We start from the raw sequence: 17,085 nt of genomic DNA, 5'->3' as shown, positions 1-17,085 counted from the left end.
TGACTTTTACCATATTGTTGATCAAAGTCCATGTCTTTAAAAGCTTAATTTATTTTAGTGTTAGCTCATATTTTAACCACTAGATGACAGCTGTAAAACAGGTATTTTATTCACTGCACTTCCACAGACACTGTTCAGTTTTCTGATCTCAGTGATGTGGATATTTATGTCAAAAGCCATATTTTGAAAGAAAGTAAATTGAAAAAAAATCCAGTCAAAACATTTTTATTTGAAAATATTGATTTATCACTGCAGAGTTAAATAACAACCATGAATACAATGTTGAAACCCTTTGATTACATGTAAACTGAAATAAAGTTATTAAGTCACTTAAAGTTATTAAGTAATAAATAAGGTTATAACTTATAAACAAGATGTAAGTTGCTGGCTATAGAAACGATACGCTAAGCTGCAAGAAATTACACCATTTTATTTATCAGAATATCAGACTATTTTAAGTGATGGATCTGAATGTAAACTTTGCTCACTTAGATAACTTTGGACAAGGCTTTTTCTTATGAGTATGTAGACCAGATGATCGGCTGAAACTCTGTCCACATAAAGAGCACTTGTGCGGTTTCTCTCCAGTATGAATTCTCTCATGTTTTTTTAAGGATCCTGACAGAGCGAAACTCTTTCCACAGTGTGAACACTTGTACGGTTTCTCTCCAGTATGAACTCTCTGGTGTGATTTTAAGTCGCTGTGGGTAATAAAGGTCTTCCCACAGTCAAAGCACAAATAATGTCTCACACTGTTGTGTATTTTTAGGTGCCTGTTTAATTTGTCAAGTCGAAACCAACTCTTTCCACAAACAGAACACACATGAGGCTTCACATCTGCATGAATTTTCATGTGTCTTTTCAGGTGCTCTGCCACAATAAATGTCTTGTCACACTGATCACAGCCGAATGATCTTTTTCCTGAGTGAAACAGCATGTGAGTTTTGAGACTAGTTTCCCATGGGAAGCTCTTTCCACACTGACGGCATGTGAAGGGTTTCTCTCCGGTATGGATTCTCATGTGCTTCTTCAAGCTTGTTTTAACTGTGAAGCTCTTTCCACACTGACGGCATGTGAAGGGTTTCTCTCCGGTGTGGATTTTAATGTGTTTCTTCAAGTTTGATTTAGTTGTGAAGCTCTTTCCACACTGACGGCATGTGAAGGGTTTCTCTCTGGTGTGGATTCTCATGTGCTTCTTCAAGCTTGATTTAACTGTGAAGCTCTTACCACACTGAGAGCAGGTGCAAGAACATTTCTCTCCTCTTCTTTGAGTGTTTTGTTGAGGTTTCTGAAACTGATGGTGTTTCTCCTCCACTTCACTTTGTTCCATCAGATCTAAAACAAACATATTAGACAATTCAAGATTGAAATAAAAGTAATCCATTTAATTTATTACAAAAAGCAACTCAAAATCTTTACACTTTGTCAGTTAACTAGTCAGTGATGCGCTTATTATGGTTTGTTATATTTACAACATTGCCGAAAATTAACCATAGTTAAAGTTTAGTAATCATTGGCTTTTGGCAGATTGATTACTGTTTATATAACCAGTTTTAACTGCAAATACAACGGTTAAACTAAAACTAACTAACCACTATGGTAAATAGTAACCATGTTTTTTTGGATTTATTTGTAGTAAACCCATGGTTCATTTTCGTAAGGATTCACTTCTAGTCAAACATAATTAAAGTGCCTCAACTTCGGATTCAAGATCTGATTCGGATTAATTCGGCAAACAATCCGGCTGGTTAGATTCACTAACATGCACCACATCTTTAATAGCCATGTAGATTTATCCAATTCAATTATAAAATGAATGTACTCACAGTCTGTAAAACGGCAGATTTAGAGCAGAATGAACGGCTGTGTTCCACTTCTCGTGTTTATGTTCCCTTCCCTCGCTCACTTCTCTTCTTCTCCTAGACTCGGATGTGTGTCATTGCTTCGGTTGCTAGAGCGCCTCTACTGGCGGAAACCATATTAAACTCTGTTAAACTCCCAGATATAAAACAACCACGATAATCTCTTGTTATCTTGGTTGATACAGGGGCGTCGCTAGGATTTTCATTTTAGGGGGGCTAAGCCCCCAATATAATTTTTTTTTTAAATGATAAAAAAGGTAACACTTTAGTTTAGGATCTAAAGCTCACTATTAACCATTTTCATTACCATGCAAAGGCACGGTTTTATAATAACTGTGGTCCCAAATGTGAGGTAGGGCAAATAGGGGGGTTCGGTGGTCTCCCCGAGAAAATTTTGATTTCTCTGATCTACATATGTGCATTTTAAGATGTTCTGAAGGCCAACAAACTTGGATAGTGGGCAGCTGATTATTTTTCTCTCCTCCTCAGCATCACACTCTTTTTCTCTTTGTTTTTCTCTTGCCCTGTCTCTTCCTCCCTAAAGCTTTGACTGAGAGGCTTTTCATTTTTGTCTGTCAGTGAAGAAATTGGGTCAACTCAACTGATAGGTTGATTTTGCCTATGAATCATTTTCTCAGATGTGTTTACTTACTGAAAGCTACTAAAGGTAATTAAGTTTATTAAATGCATTCACAATATGTAGGCTACACATTTATTATTGATCTTATGCCTAATACAGGGCCGTAGACAGGGCTTTATAATCACAGAGGTCCTACATTTTAGGTTGGTAGGGGGTTCAAATTTGTTATTTTTCTGATATGTGCATTTCAAGACGTTTGAAGACCAAAGAAAAAAGGATAAGAAATAGCTTTAAAACCATGTCAGTGGGCAGTAGATTATTTGTCAATACCTGCTCTCTCCTCATCTCCATCACTCTTTCTTTTTTTCTCAGTCTCTTCATCCCTTTCTCTTCCCCTCCTAAAGCTGAGCTTTTTTTAATTTACTAAAGGCTACAATTTGTATTATATTCTCAATATGTACACATTCATTATTAATCTTGTGTCTAACATGATGAAAACGGCTTTGTTCATGTTTCTTGTAAACTAATTATTACATTACATGAGTCACGTTACATAGGGAATGCGGACGTACGTCACGCCGTGTTGCATTATGGGACGTGGGCGCCATCTTTACAGGCACGATCTCTGTTTACCTTCGGTGTAATAGTGGGTGTTTGGCTAAAACGAGGTAAAATTGAAGAAGAACGGAAGAAATGGAGATGTTTAAAGAAAAAGACAAGGGACCCTACCGGGATAAACTAAATGCCACTGCCAAAAAACGTTATTTGGACAAACTATCCGCGATAAACAACGTTGATACATCTGATTTAGTTTTGGTGTTCAAAGCCTATGCTAAGTTGATTACTATTGTACATAAAGTTCAAGCTATTTTACCTGAAAAGCAGCTCTCATAGTTTGTTAGCTTGCTATTTTCAGCATATGTTAAGTTTTCATAGGTTGTGCAAGAAATTTACATTACTTTATAATGCCACAAGATGTGGTAAATTGTTAAATACAACTGTGCCTTATTGTCATCATTCAATGTTGACACGTGTAAAAATGAGGGTATTTGGTCATTTATTTTAAAATAGTTTGATGTATCTTTGCTCATTTATGTGTACTTAAAGGGTCTTTGTTGGATGCAATCAGTACAGAAACAGAGATGTCACTTAATGTATTTATTAAGCAGTTATATAAAAACATGATTCACAAACATTTTAAAAAAAAGCCATGTAAAAAGATCTACAGAATATCAAAGCAAATTGTTAATTGAAAACAAAATAAATATAATTTGATTCATGCAATGTGTCCTGGCTTTATCATCTGCTAACATGAACCACAAATTCAACATCATTCATCAACTATCCTCCTAACTGTTAGTCATCGAGGAATACACAATACACAACCTCTTGCTTTGTACAACTTTTAACAAACGTAGTATGCAGTGGAGGACAGTAAGTCAAGTTTTTCCTCATGATTGCGGCACCCCACGCGATCCGGCGTCTTCTCGTCAGCTCCTCGACCTGCTTCCCTTGTTGTTTTTTTCCAAGAAAGAAAGGTGAAAAAACGTATTCCGTTGTTCAGTTTCCTCTCTGAACGATCGTGTGACCTGCTATGGCAGTTGAACTGAACAACCATATCGACGTTTATTAAAATCTCGACAGAAAATCCAAACACAGCCTCCAACACATGCATTTAAATACAGCGGTATTGGGCGCAATCCTGTAAATATGGCGGCGGACCCATAATGCAACACGGCGTGACGTCATCTCCACATTCCCTATAGGCCTATTTTCAGTTCAAACTGGCGAAATTAGACAAAACTATATTAGTTTGCCAACTTTGCCTGATTATTTTTTGTCATTCGTTTAACATTTATGACCTAAAAAAAAGTAAAATATGAAATGTTAAGTTTAGCTACTTACATCTTATCTCGCACTTGACCGTACGCGTCGAGTCGCACGAGAGGCATCCAGCTGCAGCCCCGCAGACTCACTTCTCGCTAGACACCAGTGGCTGGACACCAGTGGATGGACAGCCTACGTCATTTCCGTATCGTCATTTCCGTATCGTCATTCACTTTTCAAATTTGACGCGCCATGCAGATGTCAGCGGTAAGAAAAAAAAATATAAACTGTCGATGATTTATAGGTCATGTCAGAATTCAAATGCACAAACTAGCTAGTTAAAAAAATCGTCTTGTTTTCAAGGTACTTTGTCGTGTTTTTAAAGGTATTAGTGAACTCTGGTGTGCCTCAATTCTAGAGCTAGGTTGCTACAATAGAACACTTGTACTCTAATATAGTTAAATATAAACATGCTCATTCTAATCATATTGTACATCTGTTCTTGCTTTAGGTGTGGTGAATGTCAAAAAACTGCCCCAGGCTGTAAGAGACATGTGTGTCCCTTTTAAAATTGTACAATGCAGAAATTGCAGATGTTCTTTCAAAGACTGGGTGGGGTAACGTTACCGTGGAAACGGAAGACGTGGAGACCTGCGACTGCGAGCGCGAGGGTTTTATACAGGCCCTGAATTTCCTGAGCATTGCCCAGACTGCCAGTTTTAGGGGGCAGGAATGAGGTGTGGTGTGCACAGTGTGCAATAGTTTACTTGGTCTATAGTTTATTCTCTTGAAATAGGGACTTCCCCCACAACCTTACGGGCCTGACTGTGGCATCTTCATTCTGATGGTCAGATTTGACTAATTTTACTAATTAGATTGTGTAATTTCCAATAAATATTGCAAAACCATGAAGTGTTAATTTGATCTGGATTGTTTGGTAAATTGTCTGATCATGTGAATCTACGTATATTTTAAAAACAGAAGTGGTTGCATTTAAAAAAAAAAAAAAAAAAAAAAAAAAAATTGAATATCCAAATGGGCAAGGCAAAAAACTGTGGTCAATTAACATGTACAAGTCTGTTGTATTGACAAAACGTTATAGTCCATTGATCTAGGCTGAATTTAAGTCACAAAAAATAGTGATTTGATCTGAACAATATATATTTTCAAGGTGGTTCTTGTGAATGCAGTTTGCATGAATAATTGAAGTTATAATATTAGGTATATAATTGAGAATTGTTTTATGTAAAGAGATATGATAAAGATCATATTTCAATTTGCACACAGCTTTTATATTATATATTTTAAGTCATAAAAGTAAAATGACAATACGGAAAAGACGTGTGCAATTAAGCCTGCAAAGAATACTGTCTATCCACTGGTGAAAACAGAAAATAAATATGCTGTCTATCCAGAGGTGAAAATATAAAATAAATATGTCTATCCAGAGGTGAAAATATAAAATAAATATGTCTATCCAGAGGTGAAAATATAAAATAAATATGCTGTCTATCCAGAGGTGAAAATATAAAATAAATATGCTGTCTATCCAGAGGTGAAAATATAAAATAAATATGCTGTCTATCCAGAGGTGAAAATATAAAATAAATATGTCTATCCAGACAGAGGTGAAAATATTAAATAAATATGTCTATCCAGAGGTGAAAATATAAAATAAATATGCTGTCTATCCAGAGGTGAAAATATAAAATAAATATATGTCTATCCAGAGGTGAAAATATCAAATAAATATGCTGTCTATCCAGAGGTGAAAATATAAAATAAATATGTCTATCCAGACAGAGGTGAAAATATTAAATAAATATGTCTATCCAGAGGTGAAAATATAAAATAAATATGCTGTCTATCCAGAGGTGAAAATATTAAATAAATATGTCTATCCAGAGGTGAAAATATAAAATAAATATGCTGTCTATCCAGAGGTGAAAATATAAAATAAATATATGTCTATCCAGAGGTGAAAATATCAAATAAATATGCTGTCTATCCAGAGGTGAAAATATAAAATAAATATGTCTATCCAGACAGAGGTGAAAATATTAAATAAATATGTCTATCCAGAGGTGAAAATATAAAATAAATATGCTGTCTATCCAGAGGTGAAAATATTAAATAAATATGTCTATCCAGAGGTGAAAATATAAAATAAATATGCTGTCTATCCAGAGGTGAAAATATAAAATAAATATATGTCTATCCAGAGGTGAAAATATCAAATAAATATGCTGTCTATCCAGAGGTGAAAATATAAAATAAATATGTCTATCCAGACAGAGGTGAAAATATTAAATAAATATGTCTATCCAGAGGTGAAAATATAAAATAAATATGCTGTCTATCCAGAGGTGAAAATATTAAATAAATATGTCTATCCAGAGGTGAAAATATAAAATAAATATGCTGTCTATCCAGAGGTGAAAATATAAAATAAATATGTCTATCCAGACAGAGGTGAAAATATTAAATAAATATGTCTATCCAGAGGTGAAACTATAAAATAAATATGCTGTCTATCCAGAGGTGAAAATATTAAATAAATATGTCTATCCAGAGGTGAAAATATAAAATAAATATGCTGTCTATCCAGAGGTGAAAATATAAAATAAATATATGTCTATCCAGAGGTGAAAATATCAAATAAATATGCTGTCTATCCAGCGGTGAAAACGGAAATTAGCGGCAAAACGGAAATGACGGAGAAAACGGAAATGACGTAGGCTGTCCATCCACTGGTGTCCATCGAGAAGTGAGTCTGCGGGGCTGCAGCTGGATGCTATTGAGTCGCACTGTTAAATCTCGCGCTCAGCAGTGTCTGTGAACATAAAGCCCGCCTACTTTGATTTGATTGGTCATCTCAAATTTTCTCGAGCAGTGACAGACCAATGAGGCTCAGATGAACACACACACACACACATGAACACACACACACACCCTGTCACCCTCTGTGTTTCTGACTTCCTCTCTGCTCGGCGCTGCTGCGGATTGAAGATGAAGAACGCGCTGAATCTGATTATAACAAGACTGAAGCGAACACGAATTTGTGTAGCCTACATTAATCTCACATTTTTAGGGGGGCTAGGCAGAAGTTTATTTATATAGTACCTCCTAAACATGTTTGATTTGGAATAATTAAGTATTGATTTAGAAATTACATCTTATAGGGGACACAGCTGTTCACTTTCACCAGAAAACCCATTAACAATGAAAACAAATGTTTATTAAAGATGTAATGTGCCTCATAGCCTACACAAGACCTCTTAAACAAGGCTCTTGGACTCTGAGGGCTCCCTGGAACTTACTGTTGAGCCCTATGTGATTATGAAGGCCCCAAAACCTCTTATAGAACTATTGTCACTCTTTGAGCTTTTTTTTTTTTTTTTTTTGTGAAAAGTATTGGAAAAATAACTAATTATAATTACATTATAACTGCCCATTTTCCCTAAGTTGAAGTGAGACTACATTTTTAAACATTGCCTAATTTTTTATTTGCATAATGTTTTATTGCCTAATTATAAATGATCCCACAAAATGGGCCTAGAGAGGGCAATAGAGTATGTTTTAGCATAGTTATTAAATTTGAACTGTAAAAAGTAAAAACGTACACCCTTCACTCTACAGTTGTTTGAACGACTGTAAAAGATGCACCTACAAATAAAAAAGTAGATATTCGAATACATTGCTTGATATTTGATATCCGTTCGAATTTGATTTTTCTCAAAAGTGACAGCCCTAATGAGGGCTGGACCTCAGTTCTTCTAGATCCAGGGGCAAGAAAAGTTGTCTACATTTTAAAGTTAAATGCATTAATCTGAACTTTTAGAGTTCAGAAATATAAGAGCTCAAACCCATGTTCAGCAGGCAGCCTATGAATATACATCATTAGAAAGGATTGTAAAAAACAAACAAAAAAAACATCACAATATGTGTATTGTGATTCTCAAAACATTTGCTGACCAAACAGAATTTCATTAAGTTTAGTAACAACACAATGTTTACATCTGTTGGAGCTATTTTTTATTTTTATTTATTTTGGGCTTAAATTAAGTTATAGTCTAATTTATTTCTTTTCTTTTCTTGTTAAAGTTAATTTGTTTATTTTGTATTTATGCTTTACTTGTATTGTCGTTTATTGGTCACATGGTGCTATGTTCATATGCATAAGTAGGTCAAAGTGGGAGGGACCTTAGGCCCGAGGGCATATGGTTTTTTACCAGCGTGAGAGAGGCAGCAGAAATGTCTGTGAGCTTGCTTATGTGTGTGAATAAACCGCCTCAAACTCAATCTTGTTATGCACATTACTTTGCTTTGGTACCTCTGAACCTGCGTAAAGCCTAACCATGACGTAGCCTCAAGTGGCCATTTGAGAAGTTTGTTATTATTTGTTTTTAGTTTAAGTTTATGGACAAATAGCCACTACAACATCAATTAATTTGAATAAATATCAGGTAGGCTACCTTATAAAGCTACATGTTAATTTTTCTCAAGGAAAAATCTCTCACTAATGCTGTAAATATAGGCTACAGGGGGTTGGTATTATTATTAAAGGTTAAAATTAACAAATCAAATATAATGCGGTTTTTATAATAACGTTATAATATTTTAATGATATGAGTAAAATTCTAATATGTAATATAGTGCATAATATATTTAGCAAAAACTTTATGCCTAGTTAATTCTTCTAGCTAGGCTGTGGTCATTAAATGGCTTTTCTGAGGTAAATGTTACGTTACGTGACAGGCTATTGTTCTCCAGTTGTTTTATTGACCTAGTTCAGCGGTTGAAGCACTGATTGAGTGATTACATGAGAAACACGTTGCGGCAGCATACAGACATAGGCAAAAGCGGCTTGTGTGCCTATTGGCTGTCCTGCGGCAACTGCAGCAGCCTATCGAGAGAGGCCCTTTGGTGACGGTCCAATGGGGGCGCTTCGCGGACCACGTTTCACAAAACAGGTAAAATGAATTAGCTCAATTGTCAGGATAATATTTGTGGGGCTCCACAATATCATCTTACAAACGCAATTCTCTGGCCAGAAGAATTGGGTTTCCCGCCCTATAAACACATACTCTTTAAGGTATATTTAATTTTAGTAAGCTTGTAGCATAAGATCTTTGGCACTTAAGGGACTTGAAACTGAGTAAAGAGACAGTACATCCATCAAATGAATATATAATTAATTTAATAGAGGCATGACTACTTATGTATTTACTACGGTTACACGGGATATATGTATTTACAAACACATAGACATCAATGAACAATACAATAAGACATCAATGAACGAGAAATGCGTAAAGTTTGGACAATGGATAACTTACACGCGTGAGCGAGTAAGAGAGAGAGAGAGAGGGGGATGGGGAGAGAGAGAGAACAGTGGCAGAATTCCTCCTAAGACATTCACCTCTCCGATTACAACACGAAACATCATCTTAAAGCTTCTTAGAAGCTCTATAAAGAGATTATACTTGCACAAGTTATGTTATGGTCTCTCTGTGTGTCGAGGCATTCCTGTACGGCCCTGTCTGGCCGCGTGAGCTGAGTCCTTTGTGTGTGAGGAAGCGTCACGTGGGCTGCTTGGCGCGCGTGTTGAACGGAGGTTCAAAGTCTTTGGGGTAACATTACCAAAGGGAAATAGTTCGGCTAAGTTCGTTTCACTTCGTGGAAGTGAACTGAGTCAACTACGGAAAACAAAACTTTGACTAACAAAAAAAAAAATAAAGATCTCTACGGGGAAATCACGCGGAGTTAACGTTACATCTTTGCATGGCTGGTGAAGAAGCGCGTGCGTCACTCGGTCCGGCGCGTCACGCGGTCACGTGCGCGTGTTTCTCCTTCAAAGCGAGCGCGCTCGTTTAAAGGTCCCTTGTAGATGGATTTGCTGAAGAGATATGTCATGCGGTTTTCTTTTCACTCGTCGATTGGAATTAAACACGGAGACTTATCTAAAACTGAAAAACACAAACGAAACTTGAAACAAATAAAAAGAAAGGCGAAGAGCTCGCCCAGAGGCAAGACGTTGCATTATAACACGAGGACAAGGGAGGAAGAGAGCGAGCGGAGGGGGGAAGCGTCATTTATCACTTTTGGAGAAATCCAGCCTCTTCCTGTTGGCTTGGCCAATTAGAGGGTTGGAAGTTTACAGGCGGGACTTTGGGTTTTATTTCTCTTTGTCTTGTCAGACTGCTTGTCTAATTAAATTATGACCTGTGTTAGGAATGGTCATTTCTACTGCAGAGATGTGTTATGCACATAATCATACCTTTTACGGTGTGTTCATACATATATCTGGCTGAGTCAAGTCCAGGGCATTTTTACGATATCAAACACGACTGTTATAGGTAAACATTTACATTAAAATACATCTAGGGTATTTATAATTCACTTTTAAGTTACAGAAAAATTATAGTCATTACAATGTGACATGGGCAAATGGACACACATAAAAACACATCGAATATATCTGGTTAAATGTCTTTTAAAAAGAGAAGTTTCCTTCTCTTGAACATCAAATTCCAAGTCAGTCATAAAAATGTCTCGTAACTGGAAACCATGCTCTGTCCTGAGCAGGCTTCACTTGTGGGGGATGCGTGCGTGTGTGTGTGTGTGTGTGTGTGTGTGTGTGTGTGTGTGTGTGTGTGTGTGTGTGTGTGTGTGTGTGTGTGTGTGTGTGTGTGTGTGTGTGTGTGTGTGTGTGTGTGTGTGTGTGTGTGTGTGTGTGTGTGTGTAAATTTACATTCCAGGCTTTTTGGGTCTTTAGCAGGATGTATTTAGTCCTTCCAGATTCACCCTTTTAGCCCAGTCATTACAGGGGCAATAGAGCCTTTATCTCAAGCTAAGAGCGAAGGGGGGCTGTACAGCAGATATTCCCTGGTCCCGAAAAAAGACGGGGTCTCAGACCCATTTTAGATCTGAGACAGCTGAACAGAGCGCTTATTAAACGCCGGTTCAGAATGCTCACAACCAGAAAAATCATCGCGCAAATTCGCCAAGGGAACTGGTTTATGTCAATAGATCTGAAGGACGCTTACTTCTAGATACAAGTAGCGTCACGTCACAGGCGATTCTTGAGATTCGCCTTCGAGGTCCAGGCATATCAATACACAGTCCTACCGTTCGGCCTGTCTCTTGCACCCTGTACATTTACAATGTGCATGGACGCGGCGCTCGCGCCCCTGAAACTTCGGAGCATACGAGTTTTGAACTACTTGGACGATTGGCTGATTCTAGCTTGATCTCACTCAGAGCTCATAGATCACAGGACCATATTACTCGAGCACCTCGAGAATCTGGGTCTCACTGTCAATTGGGCGAAAAGTTCTCTGTCTCCCAGTCAGGAAATATCTTTTCTGGGCACAAACTGAACTCGCTGTCTATGGCAGCGCGTCTATCGCCAGAGCGCAGACTGAACATTCAGCGCATCACGAAATCCTTCCACTGCGGCACTTTAGTTCCGCTCAAGAGGTTTCAGAAAATGCTGGGTCTCATGGCCTCAGCATCATCAGTGCTCCAGCTGGGTCTGCTTCGCATGCGCCCACTGCAGTGGTGGCTAAAGGCTCGAGTACCGCCTCGAGCCTGGGCCTTCGGTCGTTTTCGCCTCAAGATCGATCAGAAATGCGTCACAGCTCTGTTACCTTGGAGAGCGACCGACTGGTACCAGTCAGGTGTAAGCCTGGGGACTTCCTCGAGTGTGCAGGTGGTGTCCACGGACGCCTCCACCTCGGGATGGGGAGCGCTGCACGAGGGCAGACCGTTCTTTGGCCTGTGGTCAGAATTAAAGAAACTCCTACACATAAACTGTCTGGAAATGTTGGCAGTCGACAAAGCGCTGAGGCGCTTTTGTCCCCGAATAAAAGGATACCACGTTTTAGTCCGCTCAGACAACATGTCGGTGGTAGCCTACATAAATCGCCAGGGCGGCGTCAGATCCCGAAACCTTTTCAGGCTGACGGAACGCCTCCTGGTCTGGGCTCAGCACAATCTGCGCTCACTGAGAGCAGCACATGTGCCTGGTCACCTGAATTTGGGGCCAGACAGACTGTCCAGAAACAATGTTCCGGCAGGAGAATGGTCTCTGCACCCGCAGACAGTCCGTCTGCTGTGGGAGACATTCGGCAGAGCGCAGGTAGACCTGTTTGCGTCCCGAGAGAACTCTCACTGTCCGAAGTTTTTCTCCAAGAGCAGGGATGCGCTGGCCCACGTCTGGCCCCGCTGCCCTCTCTATGCTTTTCCCCCAGTTTCGCTCCTGCCTCAGGTGTTGGAACGAATCAGGGAAAACGGATGCTCAGTGCTCCTTGTGGCTCCGCTCTGGATGAACCAGGCATGGTTCCCAGTCCTGATGCAGCTGACGAGCACTGCCCCATGGCCAATACCGACGAGGAAAGACCTCCTCTCTCAGGCCAAGGGCTCGATTTGGCATCCTCGCCCGGAGCTGTGGTCCCTGCACGCATGGGTCATCAACGGGTACCCGCAAAGTTCCCGGAGGAAGTACTAAACACAATCACGCAGGCTAGAGCGCCGTCTACCAGACGACTCTATGCCTCGAAATGGTCAGTGTTTGCTGGCTGGTGCAGAGCCCGAGGCTTTTCACCCCCAGACTGCGGGATCACGGAAGTGCTTTCCTTCCTTCAGGAGCTACTGGATAAGGGTAGAACCCCATCCACGTTCAAAGTCTATGTGGCGGCCATAGCTGCGTTTACAAAACCCGCGACTGGCCAGTCACTTGGGAAATTTTTTCTGGTCATCTGCTTCCTAAAAGGAGCTAGGAGACTAAATCCTCCCAGACCCCCCTCAATCCCCATGTGGGACCTTTCCACGGTTCTGGAAGCCATGAAAGGTGCCCCGTTTGAGCCGATCCATCTGTCGGACATGAAACACCTGTCGTTCAAGACAGCGTTTCTTATGGCTCTCGATTCAGTGAAGCGCATAGGGGATCTGCAAGCGCTCTCAGTGAGCGCGACGTGTCTGGAATTTGGGCCAAATGACTCGAAAGTCATACTCAAACCAAGACACGGATATGTGCCTAAATCCCTCAATACACCGTTCAGGGACCAGGTTATTTCCCTGTCCGCCCTGCCGGTTTGGAGGAGATGGATGAAAGCTTCCTTTGCCCAGTCAGGGTGCCAAGAGCTTATGTGTCCCGCTCGTCCGTTTTCAGACAGACAGAGCAGCTTTTTCTTTCGTTCAGCGGCCGTGCTAAGGGACTAGCCGCGTCGAAACAGAGCCTATCCAGATGGATAGTTGACGCCATAGCGCTGACATACAAATCAAAAGGCCTTAAGTGCCCTTTAGGTGTTAGAGCGCACTCCACAAGAGGCATGGCCTCGTCGTGGGCTTGGTCTAGCGGAATTACCTTACAAGATATCTGTATGGCGGCAGGCTTGGCCTCCCCGTCTACATTTATAAGGTTTTATAACCTAGAGGTTCCCGCCTTACAGGCTAAACTACTATCGGTATAAAATCAAGTACTGTCTGCCCCGCTGCTTCGGCACAGAATACTAAAATCGCTTGAGCACTGCTCGCTGACCGATAACATTACCCCATGGGCAAAAGTAAGACCCATACTGCTATACAGTTCAGGCCGATTGTTTTCACCCTGACTGTGTGAAACACTGCAAAAGTGATTAGCTCCCTTTGGATGCTAGCTTATTGGGAATGACGCTGTTAGCCTCTCTACTCAGACTCTCTGTGAGTCCCCGGTGATTGTGCACTATATGAGCCCCGGGCACCTGCCCTTGGGACTTTGGTGTTGGATCCCAGCACGCACAGCGTTTTACACTGTGGTCCCCTAGCGTAAGATATTACGCAGTACGAGAGAACCTCTCGTAAGAGAACGTACTCGGTTACTAACGTAACCTCGGTTCTCTCTAGAAGAGGGAACGAGTACTGCGTATCTTGCCGTGCATGCAACACGCTCTGGTTCGCTTCGGCGATGAAAAACCAGTGGTGATAGCCCATCGAGCTATATTTATAGGGCTAGGCCACGCCTATTTCGGCGGGAAGGTGAAGCAGTGGGCGCGAAGCGCCCCCATCGGACCGTCACCAAAGGGCCTCTCTCGATAGGCTACTGCAGTTGCCGCAGGGCAGCCAATAGGCACGCAAGCCGCATTTGCCTATGTCTGTATGCTGCCGCAACGCGTTTTACATTAATTCAAAATTAAGGATAATTTTTTGGCTTCAATATCTCGTGGAAAAGAGCTTTCCCTTAGCGTAAGATATTACGCAGTACTCGTTCCCTCTTCTAGAGAGAACCGAGGTTACGTTAGTAACAGAGTACGATTTTGTTCAAAGTCAGATGGAAACATCTTCATTTTTCCCCCCTTTTTTCCCACAAATTTTGTATATGTATGCAAATTGTATAATACCCAAGGTACACAATTCTAGTAATTCTTATATTGTATTTTCAGAAAGTTTTGGAATATTTTTCCTCTCCCCAAATTTGACACTACAGAAACCCAGTGATAAATAATTTCATAAGGCAGCTTATATTTACCTATTAAGATTTTGTTAACATCTATCTATTTTTTTTGCTATTTTAGTAATATGTTTTTACAGGCAAATCAATAACAATTGCAATATTTCTAGTGTAATTTATGAGATTTGTTGTATTTTAAATCCAATCTTTCTTTTTAAAAGGCATAATGTTTATCATACTGATTTCAGAGGTAAGGATTCATTAGTTTAAATATACATTGAAACAAACACTATAATAACATCTTAGTTGATAATTCAATATACTTATTTTTGTCAAAACATCCCATGTGTCGGTCGTGACTGCACATTTACGGTAGTGACAGTAATGTTTTGGTAGCGGCCACATTACACTACAGAATTGTAACTCACATAACTAAAACACTACTAAAACATACTAAAATACTAATGATTTGCATAACTGTACTCAAATTTTGTTTATATTTTCCCCAAATAAAGGATTATGTGATACCTTTTGTCACTACTGAAGGGAAAAATCTGGGATCATTTCCTTGGACATGTGTCACTAAAGTTAAACAGAAACTTTTTGAAAACCCCTTAGAATATGTTGAGCGTAGACCAGTGTTTAATATGACAATATTGAAGTTTTCGTCTGAGAAAAAAACATAAGGTAAAATAAAAAGATAAAATAAAAATAAGGTCAAAAGATCTAAAGGAGATCCTTTTGAAGGAAAGAAAGATGATAATAATTTTTATAAGTGTTTATTTGAAAATGCGAGTCATTTCTGGAATAAATGTCTTAAGTTGGGCAAGAGTCAAAAGATAGTTGTTATGATCCAGCTGGGGATCGAACTCGGGTCTCCGGTGTGTGTGTCCTTGACACTAACCCCTTCACTACTGGTGGTGGTTTAACCCAAATGCAGAGGACAAAAGGATAGTCAAAAAGTCTGAGTTTAATATTTGGCACTTTACTTCCGATGGAAAACAAAACAAAAAACAACTCTCCTTGAGAGGCAAAACACAAAGGGTAATCCAGCCAGAAAAAATATCTTCTCAAACATAAGTCCAGAGAGGCAAAAATCAGAAGTCCACAAAAAGTAGGGATGGCTGCCGCGAAGCAGTCGTTCCGAAGCTTTGCGAGATCCCGAAGCGCAGATGTTTCGAAACACTGATCCGAAGCGTGATTCAAAACACCCATGTCACGTGACTATGGCCAAACGAAGCCTCGAAGTGTTTCACTAGTGTTTCATCTAGTGATGGGAAGTTCGGTTCTTTTCCGCGAACCGGTTCTTTCGGACAGTTCGTTTCAATGAACCGGTTCAAAAAACCGGTTCACCAGTTCTTTTACGTCCTCGCGTAATGACGTCAATTATATCATCCCGGCGGATAAAAATACTTTAAATTAAAGGCATTTGTAATCATAACTTCACTTAAATAATAGTACTCATCGTAATAATCCTCTTGGATAAGTTTCTTACATTTACATTTTGCAAACGAACCCTGTAGCCTACAGGCGATGTGCAAACGCGGATGTTTAACATGTCTTAAATATATAAAGTGCATAAGTGGTCTTCATCATTTTATTTGTAATAAACTTACATTTCGCCGAATTCGGCCCCTCATTTAAGTCCTCGGTTCACCCGTGCTGCGTGCTCATCAGCACATCATCAGTTGGCTGAAAGAAAGTTCTGTTTAGAGACGGTGCTATCACGCATGCTCAGTATCTCCAGCTCATCGGTTCTCCGTATCGAACGTGTCCGAAAGAAACAGTTCTCGGTTCTGTACTGGTGATTCAAGAACTGCAACAACCAGTTCTTGACTCCAGAACCGTAGCATAGGCTGTGTGCTGAGCTGAGAACTGCTGAAACCTGAATATACAGTCGACAAAACTAAAAAAATCGATGCATGTCTTTCTTCTCCAATATGTTTAATACGTTATGTTTTAACACATTATAAACATTTACTAAGCAGTACTGTGCAGTGTGCACCATTAAAACTTTGGCAAGAGTTTACATCAAATATTTATATCAACTTACTTAGAAATTAAATGAGCAGTTCCTGAAAATATTATTTTAATAAATGTTTAGTTTGACAGGTTTACAATCCATTCATTGTGTTTCCAAACTTTAAAATAATACAGTGATAATACAGTAATTATGTGATAAACATGTTTCCAACATGTTTTTTTTTATTACACTTACTGATGTTCAACTAAATAAATACTTAAGAAACGTACATTTCGTCCCTCAGAAAAAAATTGCACGCGTGCTCAGCTCATCGATCAGTTGTTCTCATTATGTCGAACGTGTCCGAAAGAAACAGTTCTCGGTTCTGTACTGGTGATCCGATAACCGCTGTACATGTGCG

The 17,085-nt window shown here is 39.5% G+C and overlaps 1 protein-coding gene across 1 annotated transcript in view; it reads right to left on the bottom strand.

The window, feature by feature from the left end:
* Positions 1-484: 484 nt before the first annotated feature.
* LOC130073127 (oocyte zinc finger protein XlCOF6-like) overlaps positions 485-17,085 on the bottom strand; it is a 32,153-nt gene continuing 15,552 nt past the window's right edge. The window contains exons 4-5 of the mRNA XM_056238558.1: positions 4,897-4,979; positions 485-1,335 (exon numbers count right to left, since the gene is read on the bottom strand). Coding sequence (XP_056094533.1) covers positions 485-1,335; positions 4,897-4,979 — 934 coding nt within the window. The remainder of the gene's footprint in view (positions 1,336-4,896; positions 4,980-17,085) is intronic.

Source organism: Rhinichthys klamathensis, unplaced genomic scaffold (assembly GCF_029890125.1).
Source record: "Rhinichthys klamathensis goyatoka isolate OS25496 unplaced genomic scaffold, OSU_Roscu_1.1 h1tg000523l_1, whole genome shotgun sequence".
NCBI classification, from domain to species: Eukaryota; Metazoa; Chordata; class Actinopteri; order Cypriniformes; family Leuciscidae; genus Rhinichthys; species Rhinichthys klamathensis.
The sequence above is the reverse complement of the archived record's forward strand: the minus strand, read 5'-3'. Positions and strand labels throughout refer to the sequence as shown.